General features: G+C 40.8%; 1 protein-coding gene across 1 annotated transcript; it reads left to right on the top strand.

Annotated features, from left to right (window-relative positions):
- Nucleotides 1-204: 204 nt before the first annotated feature.
- On the top strand, nt 205-11,823 carry kctd3 (potassium channel tetramerization domain containing 3; the record flags this gene model as incomplete). Its single annotated transcript, XM_083900820.1, has 19 exons — nt 205-275; nt 1,178-1,231; nt 2,731-2,776; nt 3,430-3,503; nt 3,614-3,672; nt 4,523-4,603; nt 4,750-4,911; nt 5,706-5,796; nt 6,412-6,602; nt 6,687-6,802; nt 7,308-7,395; nt 7,531-7,647; nt 8,197-8,367; nt 8,471-8,626; nt 9,455-9,551; nt 9,710-9,903; nt 10,096-10,234; nt 10,343-10,465; nt 11,053-11,823. The coding sequence occupies 19 exons, from the start codon at nt 205-207 to the stop codon at nt 11,639-11,641; spliced, it is 2,619 nt and encodes an 872-aa protein (XP_083756946.1). The 3' UTR covers nt 11,642-11,823.
- Between the last annotated feature and the right edge of the window lie 320 nt (nt 11,824-12,143).

The following is a 12,143-nucleotide window of genomic DNA, read 5'->3' as shown; positions in this document are numbered from 1 at the left end:
CGCTACCGACGTAAGTCGTGTATGAGAGGGACATTTTATGGAAGGTGGGACGAGGCGGAGGAGGAGGAGGTCGTGGTGAGTGAGGCTGCTGTCTGTCTCCAGCTGAGCAGCAGGAGACAGGAGGGTTAGCACGGCTAGCTGTGAGGGTATGACGGTGTAACGGAGCAGCAACTACACGACAACCCGCTGTTTGTGTGTTCAGTCATGGCTGCGAACAAGAACAATTCAACGCCCGGGATGGCGGAGATCATTCAGCTCAACGTCGGTGGGACGAGGTGAGATAATGGTCATCATCATCATCATCATCATCATGTAGGGAATCTGAGCAAAGGGTTAGCAGCCACGATAATTGATTCGTTATTTAATATCGATATCAACCTCAACGTCAATATCAGTCAGATACAATTTGACATTTTAAACATCAATTGTGTAAAAACACATTTGTGTATATGTATTTACCACAGAGACATAATATCAAGCCATTTAAAAAAACATAATATTGTGCTCCTATAAAAAGTCACAAACTGGTGTCATTCTTACAGACATTGCGTGGTGAAGCTTTTATATGAAATTACATTTTTTGTTTTTTAATTATATCACATTTCACTTTCTCTTCCCTTTATCATTATCCAATCTAGTGATTATGATAATCATTAGCATAATACTGAGTATTATATTGGTTCATATCCCTATTGAAAACCAGGTATTATAAGAATCAATTAATTGATTAAAGTGTTTAACCAATCAATATAATTTATTATAATTTATTTTTATATTTCAGCTTGTTAATGGGAATATTTTAGTTTTCTTTGATCCATAAAAAATGTACAAAACACTAATCATAATTTTCTTTTTTACATTGTATAGACCAAATAATGAATCAATTAATTGAGGAACATAATAAATGCAATACACACAGGATGCTATCTGTATGTTTCAGCAGATGCATGAATATTGTTGGTGTTCATCACAGCTTGTTTTATTCATTTTCTTATTATATATTAAGAAAGTGTGTTTATTTTTTGTTAAACATGCCAGTTCTATTTCATTTGGGTCCAGACTTGATTATAACAAATCAGAAATGAGTGAAATAGGTCAATAGTCAGATTATAGGTCTCCATATAAACATAGTCAAATTGTTATACTGTATATGCTCTGTTGTGTCTTCCTTCTCCAGGTTCAGCACCTCGAGACAGACTCTGATGTGGATCCCAGATTCATTCTTCTCAAGGTTGGTTAAATGTTGACAGTGTGTTGAACTTTGTGCAAATGGTTTTCCAACTCCATCTCTCCACCCTCAACAAATAAGTCATCCATGTTGCTCTCGACATGTTCAAATCTGACATTCAGACCAGATCAGAACTTAAAAACAAAAAGTACAGTGTATTATAGAGAATATTTGGCTGTGTCACGAATGTAATCATGCTGGCTGCAATGTGTTCTCTGCACTGCCCCATGGGACTATACACTAATTAGACAGTTTTTTCAGTGCTGTGGCTGCGGCATACAGGAATTCAGCCTAATACCACTTATAGAAAGGCATAACTGCTGTCATAACTCAGTAACACAACATTTGCATGACATAATTCACAACTTTTCCCATGATAACAGTAATATCATGATAAAGTGACTCTGCAATTAGTTATATACTGTAATACAGTCACACTATATCTGTCTAACGGAAAAATACATGCACCTAAAAATGTCACGTGCAGTATTTATTTCTTTTCCCTGCTGTGTTTGCCGATTATCTCACTGTGAATTTCCTCCATGGCACAGCTAACAAGCACGTGTTAACTCCTCTGCCACTGCCACTACTGACATAGAATGAATACTGTTGTGATACCTTATACTAGACATAACGTCATTCCTGTGTTTAGCAGCATCATGAGGAGTCTGTCTGTGTGGAGCGCCTTTTAAAAATAATTTAAACATCAATATTTGGCACCAGTGAATTCGAAAGTGATACCTTTCTAGTCCAGACAGCGATGCAGAATGTTGCCTCATGTTATCGTTATTTTTGTCTGTACTTGTGATAGGAAATGACAGGGGATTGCGATCAAAAATATATTTATATTAATATATATTTGGCAGTTGTGTTTTTGTAATTCTTATCAAATAAGATAAGTCATATAAGTGTGACTGCAGCTTCAGAGAGGAAAGGATTTTAAAGGGAAGGTAAATACCACAATGAGCTCAAACACTGGGCAGAGTGCACACTTGACAACAGCTGAGTAAGTAAAGCTGAATGCTGTCACACTGTCTGCCAGTGCACCTGTTTGCCTGCCTGTCTGTCAGTCTCTGTGCCCCCAGCTGTCTGCTGGGTGCAGCCAATAGAAGCTTATTTCTCACACTCACATGGCCTTTACTTCCATTAACAGCAAACAAGCACGGCCGTGTTAATCACCACAGCTGCGCTGATGTTATAGTATACATACATGTCAGCAGTTTGATAAAATCTTATCACAACAAAGATGATGAAAGGAGTCAAACAAGCAGAAACACGGTGACAACAGATGCATTCGTACAGTCAGACTGTTGAAAGGATCATTTTACTCAGCTGAGCACAAATTATATCAGTGCATATGTGTGTGCATTTCGGACTTAAAGCATATTTGTGACAATGACCAGACTCATGTTACTCATGTTGCGGGGACCTCAATCTGAATGTAAGCCAATGTTATGTCCTCTGAAATCATGTAAACCAGACCGTGTGTGTGTGTGTTTCAGTTTGCTCAGTGGAAGGATATCTACTCTACGGGATGAAACTGGAGCTGTGAGTAAGACCTTTGTTGCATCTTATTGCAGAAAGTAGGGCAGCATCCACAGGCCACATCGACATTTAAAAAACATTCTCCAAAGGTTTCCTGCAGACAAGAAATGTTGACGTGATACTTGTACGTGCTCAGGAAGCAATACAACCATTTGAGGCCAAATTGGAATTACAGTATTTTGTGGTCCACAGTTGATTTTCTATGATTAAATATCATTCCCCTTCATGCGCTCTTTTATACTAAAACACTAACAAGTCAAAAAGTACTAAAACATTACATGGTGACTTTCTGTTTAGTGTCACCTACTCTTAAAGGTATTATATATCAAATGATTTTGGATGATTGGAAACAAAGATGGCCTTTCATTGACATCATAATATCCTGTACATTATGTAGGGCTGCAACAGTTAGACATTTACGACTAAATCAATCAATCAAACACAGCTTCTGTGATTGAAAAATTGTCTTGTTTCTTTGCTCCTCGGTGACAGTGAAATTAATATCTTTTGTGGACAAAAACAACTTTTAAGGGGATTTTTCTGTATTTTCTGACATTGTTTGGACCAAACAACTAAATAATTAATGGACAGCATAATCAATTAACATTGAAAGTAATTATTAGTTGCAGCTCTAACATTATGTTCCTCACTTCCAGATATTTATTGACAGAGACCCTACAGCTTTTGCACCAATTTTGAATTTTCTCCGAACCAAAGAATTGGACCTGCGGTAAGGAGTCACGGAGACATTCAGAAAATATTACTGAATGTTTAATTTTAGGAAGACGTTTGAGTTGTTTCAGCAGAAAACTCATGCTGCATTTTTCCCTCTCTGTGCAGCGGCGTCAACATCAGCGTCCTGCGACATGAAGCAGAGTTTTACGGGATAACTCCTTTAGGTATGATGAGCTTTATGTGGAAAAGCACAGATCACTTCTCTCTCTCTCAGCACAAACACTGATGCTCACACAACAACAATACACATGTTGTCTTTGAAGTGAAATGTCACGTACAGCTTCACCAAGGTGAAACCCTTCAAAGTGGTAATAACTGTGTGTGCGCTAATGTTGTTTTACTTCCTGTTTCACTTTATCTAACTTCCCCACATTGTCTGCGGACTTCACTGGCTGATTCAAGTAATGACCACCGAATCAGTGACACTGATGTCATAAACGATAACTACAGTGGCACATAGTGTACTTCACGGCATATTTCAAATTAATACACACACTTTATGCACTAGAAAATGTACTAGTACTACAACTGCTTCCTTCTTATGGTTAACCCTTGCTAAATGTAATAATTGTGTGAAGAAGAACAATAAAAATCTGTTACAATAGCTATTCAGTATAACATTGTTTAACTCAAACGTGTACATTCGTCTGCCTTCTGGTGTTAATTTCCCTTTGTGCCATTATAAGCACTCCTGAAATGGAAACTTTTATGTGTCTTAATGCATCTGAATTGCATTTTATTTATTTAAAATGTATTATGTACAGTAGGCTCATCAGCACATGCTCATAGGAAAAGTACTGCTCTTTTTATGACAGTGATCACATTATAATAACACCTGGAACAGCTCGGGACATCAAAATTGACCCATAAATAAAATATAAATTGGTGGTAAAATGTCTGAGAACAATCATAGGACAATTTACAACAGCGATTAATAATGAAGTGATCAACGATCCAAATGTTTTGGAGTAAGTTAAGTAAAAGCTCTGTGCGATTGTGTGTGTGTTTGCGCAGTACGACGCCTGTTGCTATGTGAGGAACTGGAACGCTCATCGTGTGGAAGTGTTCTCTTCCATGGTTACCTGCCTCCCCCAGGTAAAGACACAAATCAGGCCCAAAACTAGACTCAACATGTTCAGAAATGACCTGTTTCCCATTTACACAATAGTTTATATATAAATAACAACCAATGAGCAAGAATGTTCTATTTATAAATCACGTGAACCACCTTTCATTGACAGCCATCCCAGCTCGTAAATCCAGCCCAGTTCCATCCGCCGCCTCTGGTTGCTCGTCTGAAGAGCGGCCGGGTCCAAGCGGAGCAGAGGCCGTGGCCCGTGTTGGCCCCCCCCCTCACTCGTCCCTGCCTGGCACACCTGGAATAGATGACAGTCACCAACTGGGTGAGTGACCTGTGGCCGCTTTATGAAGGGAAGAGAAAGAGAAGACAAAATATTGGTGATAATCTGTAGATAATAGATGTGTGTATAGATTTAGTTGTTTTATTTTGAGAAGTGGAAAAAATGATGACAAATTTTCCATACAGTGTAATCCCTCTTTACTCTGTCTTAGTAAGTAAGTAAATTTTATTTCTATAGCACTTTTCACAGAGGAAACTCACAAAGTGCTTCACAAGATACATGAACAATAATAATAATAATAAAAACATCATACAAATCATCAAAAAATAGAATACAAAATAAAATAACAAAAGCAGCAGCACATTTAAGAAATACACCAACATATTAAAAATTCAAAAACGCCTGCGTGAACAGATGTGTTTTAAGTTAAGCAGAGGGAGCAGTGGTTAGTGGTTAACTAGTCTTGTTGACCACCCCCCGTCATAAGTGGTATTATTTCTAGAACAGCAAAGAGGTCAAAAACAAAGAAGTGACTCCAAACTAAGCACTGCAATGCTTCTAGCATGAATACATATATGTTTGTTACAGCATTAATATAGTAAAGCAGCAGTAATATAACTATAATAATTTATAATGACCTGACAAAAATCTAAAAAAATTGTCCTCATCTTGAACGTTACAGTTCAAAAGCTTTAGTCCCCAAGTCTAAGTCATCAGTATTCAAGGTCAAGTTAAGTCCTGACTAGTCTGAGTCCTATAACACAGGGTGAAACCATTACGTGGTTATGTGGTTATTAAAGAATGTATTTGTGTGTATTGTGTGTGTGAGTGTGTAGGTCCCACCGTTGACCCCAGAAAGGTGTTGATCATAGCAGGACACCACAACTGGATTGTAGCAGCCTACGCACACTTTGTCATCTGCTACAGGTAATGCTCACAACACGGCGCATTAAAAAGTTTCTCATTTGCTCCACAGTTCACAGGGAGGGAGACTTTAAATTATTTATGTTTGGAAAATGGCATCATTACTGCTCCATCTCGAGTTTCTCATTCATTATTGATGTCCTGCGTCTGTACCTGTGCACTAGGTCTCAGCTCCTGTTTAGTCTGATCGGTGAACTTTGCATTTTCATTAAAGAAGCAGTTGAATATTACTCTACATTTCAGTCCTGGCATTTGTTTCTGACACTCTCACCTGTATTATCAGTAACCAACCAGTCCACCTGCATTCTACTGCACATGACCTCAGACAGGCGTACACAGCTGAAGCAGAAATGAGAGCCAGACGTTAGCGTTAGAGGAGAATCACAGAAAGTGCATCCAAACTCCACAGTTCTACGTCAGACAATAGAACATTTTTGGGGGCAGTTGCAATCTTTAATTACGACACTCATCCTTAAATGAGACAACACAATCAGATAAAAGGATTTTAATCTGACTCAGATCAAGCTTCAACAAGACAGAGCTAATTGTCTTAATCTCTTAAGTGGAAATCCAGAAGAAAAAAATATGAAAATGAAATCAGTTGTGATCTCATTATAGGATAAAGGAATCTTCTGGATGGCAGCAGATTTTTTCCTCCCCCTACCTTGACTGGACCATTGAGCGTATAGCGCTCAATGCCAAGGTGGTGGGAGGTCCCCATGGAGACAAGGACAAGATGGTGGCCGCCGCCTCTGAAAGCAGCATTATCCTCTGGAGCATCCAAGATGGCGGCAGTGGTAACGAGATAGGTAGGTTACATGACAGAGGGGTCCGTTAAGAGGAATTTACAGTAAAGTAAAATCAATTATCGGTCTCCTTCTCCACCTGCTTAGGTGTGTTCAGCCTCGGCGTACCAGTCGATGATCTCTTTTTCATCGGGAATCAGCTGGTGGCTACGAGCCACACGGGGAAGGTTGGGGTGTGGAACGCTGTCACACAACACTGGCAGGTACAAGGTCATATATGCATGAGCATAATGCACAGTTAAAAACAGCAGGCTCCATTTGTAACGTCCATGGTTCTGTTTGTGTTGGGGTTTCTGGATCATGGTTTGGGTTTGGTGTGTTTAGCTCTTTAGGGAGAAGAAAACTTGACCATTTCCAATGTTTTCTCTTGTTTGCAGCAGTAAATGTCTTATATCCAGAGATTTGATAGATGATTTGTGGTCTCTGTTTTCCAGTGGTTTTTACTTGTGTGTTTAGTCTATTGCTCCATTGTCATGGGAACAACGCTCAGTAGAAATGACAGTGTGCAAGGTTGACGCCTTGTGAAAATCTCTGGCGTACACATGCAAACACAGCTTGTGTATTTTGTGTTTTTTTTGCTGTTTTTTCCCAACTTAGAAGTACTTATTTAATCACTTTTATCCGTGTGAGAGTTTGGATGAGACATACTTGTATTTTTGTTCCCCTCGTATTTTACGACTCTGATTGTGAGTTCATTGTGTGTATTAGGTTCAGGATGTGGTTCCCATTACCAGTTGTGACACAGCAGGATCCTTCTTACTACTGGGCTGTAACAATGGCTCCATCTACTACATTGGTATATACACACACACACACATGACTAACTACTTTAGTGCATGTCCAATGGTGTTAAAGAAGTACAGTGGAAATTCCCTGTTCTAGAAGAGTTACAGCAAGTCATGCGTGTCGTGTTTTCATATCTTCTTCTCAGATATGCAGAAGTTTCCACTGAGGATGAAGGATAACGATCTTCTGGTGACTGAACTCTATCATGACCCTTCGAACGATGCCATCACTGCACTGTCTGTCTACCTCACACCGAAAACCAGTGAGCACAGTAACTATGCACGTTCTTACACTTCTATAATATATAAACCTCTGTCCCACAATCACGCTATTAAATACTTTTTTCATGGAACTTGATGTTCATTAGAGAAATATTACTAGCTAGCTAGCTACTTCGAAGCAGGCCAGTTCTGTAAATATCATACAACTATATATACAGCTATATGTAAATAGCATACAACACATATCCTGACCCTTTCATCTGCTTAATAACCGATTTTGGGATAAATGGATTTAAGGTAGATTTAGTTAAGACAAGACATGGAAGAGGAGTGTATCATGCCAATACATAAATCTATTATAAAGCCAATCAGCAGACTCACTTCTCTGGACTTCTTTAACAGGAATGATTATGTGATTCATCACATGATAAAAACAACTTCCCGAGCAACTGCTAAGCAGCAGTGTATTACACAGAAATACCAGATGGTAGAATGATACAACCAGAATCAAGACTTCAACCAAGCGATGCCATAAATAAACATGGTGTATTCTGTGTATTTGTGATGTATTTTTCTCTCTCTGCTCTCAGGTGTGAGTGGAAACTGGATCGAGATCGCCTACGGGACAAGCAGCGGTGCGGTGAGAGTGATCGTGCAGCACCCAGAGACGGTGGGGTCAGGACCACAGCTCTTTCAGACGTTTACTGTGCACAGGAGCCCAGTGACAAAGATTATGTTGTCTGAGAAACATCTGGTATCAGGTGAGGAGGATACAACGGGATTATTAATCATCTCTTGATCATCGTAGTCTCATATCTTTGTATACAGAAACTTGTGACAAAATTTTTTTTTGGCATGTGTCAGTGTGTGCGGACAACAACCATGTTCGGACATGGACGGTGACCCGATTCAGAGGGATGATCTCCACTCAGCCCGGCTCCACCCCTCTGGCCTCCTTCAAAATACTGTCCCTGGAGGAGACGGAGAGCCACGGCAGCTACTGCTCTGGGAACGATATAGGTGAGAGAAAGGAAAGTGATTACTAATCATCAGACGTAATTGTAAACCTGACTTCAGCAAAAAGAGGGAGGCATAATGTTTTCAAGTTGTCCAACTGTCCCAAACACGATATCTCAAAAAACACCATGAGATTTTTCTCACTCGGAACTATGGATGAACTGATAAGACTTTGGTGGTCAAAAGCCAAGATCTCTGTGACCTCACAAAACACTTTTGGACAGAACATCTCAGGAACATCGTGAGAGAGTTTCTTCACATTTAGTACAAACACTTGGACTCACTGATTAGAATTTGGTCGTCTAAGGTCAAATGTCAATGTCACAGTGACTGTATGTTTATATAAATGTAGTATATTACAAACCACCAGTTCATGCTGTTACTCTCCACTCATATCTGCCTTCAGGTACAGAATTTACTGATTGAACAACTTTTTAATCCAAGAGCGTCATGCTTTATTGGGTTACTATTGTTGTTATTGATTCTCAATGAGAACTTCAAACAACCAATTATGTATAGTGGTTACAATTTAAACAGAAAAAAAGACATGTTTCCATTACTTAACCGTCATTAATTTAGTACTGATTATTCAAAGATCGCAAGAAATTTCAAACCCTTCTGTTGATATATGGAGAATTCAGGAGATTTTCTGGATCACACGTGTTCACAACAGAAGGAACATTTCCAGAATAATCAGGGGAGGGGTGGCAAAGGAGGCTGCTCTGACTGAATTCTCACATGGAATCACTGAGGCTCACTGAGACATTAGCAATAGCTGTGGGCATTTGTGTTCTCTGGATACTTTCAGTAAAGTGTTGTTTATGCTCTCAGGTCCATTTGGAGAGAGAGATGATCAGCAGGTTTTCATTCAGAAGGTCATTCCCATCACCAACAAACTGTTTGTGAGGCTTTCATCAACTGGAAAACGGTACATTGTCCTCAGTCCGTCAGTCCGTCTGTATTTGTACTCACCTTGATGTGACTTTGTCTTTTAAGGACAAATGTATGATACTTCCTCTCCCAAGTCTCCTCCTTTCCCTGCATTCCACCTTTCCTTTGACCTCTGAGGTTCTCGTGTTTTGCCAGGATCTGTGAAGTGCAGTCAGTGGACGGCACCACCATCTCATGCTTCATGGTGCGGGAGTGCGAAGGTTCCAGTCGGATGGGGTCGCGACCTCGCCGCTATCTGTTCACCGGCCATGGCAACGGGAGCATCCAGATGTGGGACCTGACGACGGCAATGGACACGGCTAACAAAGGAGAGGAGCGGAAAAAAGATGGTGAGGAGGAGGCAAGAGAGTGACGGTGGAGAGAACATCACAGTGTGTGTTAATGAGAGAGGAGACAAAGAATAACAGGCTATAATGATGTTTACGTTTGCTCACGTCGTGTTTAATCAGCGCTAAGTACATTTCCCAGGATTAAAAGTATGTTTCCTTTGATGAGATGAAGCTGCTCTTGTGTTTGGAAAGATGTCGGCGGGCCCACAGAGGAGGAGCTGCTGCAGCTGTTGGATCAGTGTGATCTGAGCACGTCCCGCTGTGCTACACCAAGCATAAGCCCCGCCCCCTCCGTGCTGCACCACACACGGCTGCGAGAGTCCTGCTCTAGGTTGGAAATTTTTTTACACATTTTGTGTTCATAAATAGAAAGCACATAGCAGAATGTGTGTTATTATAACATATATGATGAGGATTGTCTCGTCTTCATGTCTTTCAGTCTGCAGTTACAGGCTCAGGACTCTATTCCTGAGACTCAAGCTACTTATGCAGCTGTGCGACCCTACAGAGAGAGCCCCCTGCTGGCCCGCGCTCGACGCACCGAGTCCTTCAACAGCTACCGGTGAAATATTTGTTCACATATTGTACTTTGGGATTGATTTCTATTTACTATACTATATTGTTTTGAACACTGTTTAACTCACTTCACTAACATTACTTACATAAGTTGTGGTGGAAGAATTCACAGCGAAAGTAATAGCAAGTCCTCAAATAATTAACAAATTAAAGACAAATCTAAGTAACATTTTTTTTTTGTAAAATGGATCTGAGCTTTGCTCTTAAGTGTGGAAAAGGAAGCAATGGCAGGCTCCTGTGGGCCCAGCTTGCATCTACGGAAAGACGATTAGGGCCACATAGGAAAAAAATATTTGAGTTCTGACTTTAAACTCAGAACTACAGGTGCGCAGAATTCTGAGAATAAAGTCAGAATTCAAATATTTTTTCCTGCATGGCCCTAATCCTCTTCCGTATGCATCATCTATTGTGCAAATGTTATTTTTGGCTTATTTATTAATGGCTGTCCAGATGTGGAAAATGTTTTAACAAAAATTAAAAAAAAAAAAAAGACACTAATGGGTCTTAATGTGTATCCTCTCATAAGGTAATATCCCACTAACAACAACTAAAATGTATGTTTTGTTTTAACAGAGACTTCCAGAACTTCTGCCTGACCCGAGGTGTTCTGGACAGCACAGGTCCAACGTCTGCCCAGGAACCCAGCAGTCAGGTCACTGATGTCCGCCGCTCACTCTGTGACTTTGGGCCCGAGGACAGTGAGAGGAGAGCTTCAGTGCTGGAGCTCTGGGGTTGCCGAACGCTCGCTGCGAGCTCCAACACAACAAGTGCTGGGGTCTTGACCGGCGCTGGTGTTTCTGGGACGAAGACAGAAGGTGGTCAAGAAACTCTGCCACGGCAACCTCCAGACAGCCCGATTCCTGGGGGTGACGTCAGGAAGAAGGTGCTCGCTGTAGACGAAGGAGAGGCCGTGGCCTCAGGGGGAGAGGGGGCGAAGGCAGAGGGTTGTGTGAGGAAGAGGGGAGTACTGGAGGGAGGCTTTCTAGGGAGGAAGAGAACTCCTTCAGTTCCTCACCTCTCCTCCCTCCCCTCTGTGTCTGACGGTGGTGGCAGTGACTCCTCCGCTAATGCGTCTCCTTCCCCAACCAAACTGGCCTCGTCCACCTCGCCACGGCACAGGAAGCTGGCACCGGAGCTGCCCAATCAGGACAGCAGCCTGTGAAAACTCAGTGGGTCAAGCACAGATTTCCTCTAATGGAACGAGGCTGTAGAGGCAAGTTAAAAAGGATTTATTGGAACATTACAGCCTTAAATCTGTAGTAGGAAGATATATGAAAAAAAACAGTTGACGAGTCTCATCCCCAGGTTGTGATATTTCAGTTTGGAGGCTCTCTGAGATTAGCTCCTCCCACTAGATGATCGTGTATAGACAGATATACATACTTTATACACGATAGATACTCAAGGTGTACTCTTCATCTCTGAAAGGTTGACATGGGTTTTTACTGCGTTAAGTGATCTTATACTTTCCTTGTTGAGGTTTAAGAGGCGTGCACATGGAGCTGCTTAGTAGAACAGCCAGTAAGAACACAGTCTTTTTATACTGATGGGACAGAGTCTGTTCAGTTCATCCTTTGCACTAAATTTTAAAAGATTCCCTTGAGGTGATGTAAAGATATTGTGTGTGCTTAATAATGTGTTATTGTGAGGTCACGCTCACAATG

This window comes from Microchirus variegatus (assembly GCF_963457635.1).
Source record: "Microchirus variegatus genome assembly, chromosome: 14".
NCBI lineage: Eukaryota > Metazoa > Chordata > Actinopteri > Pleuronectiformes > Soleidae > Microchirus > Microchirus variegatus.
Note: the sequence above shows the minus strand (reverse complement) of the source record. Positions and strands in the feature narration are given on the sequence as shown.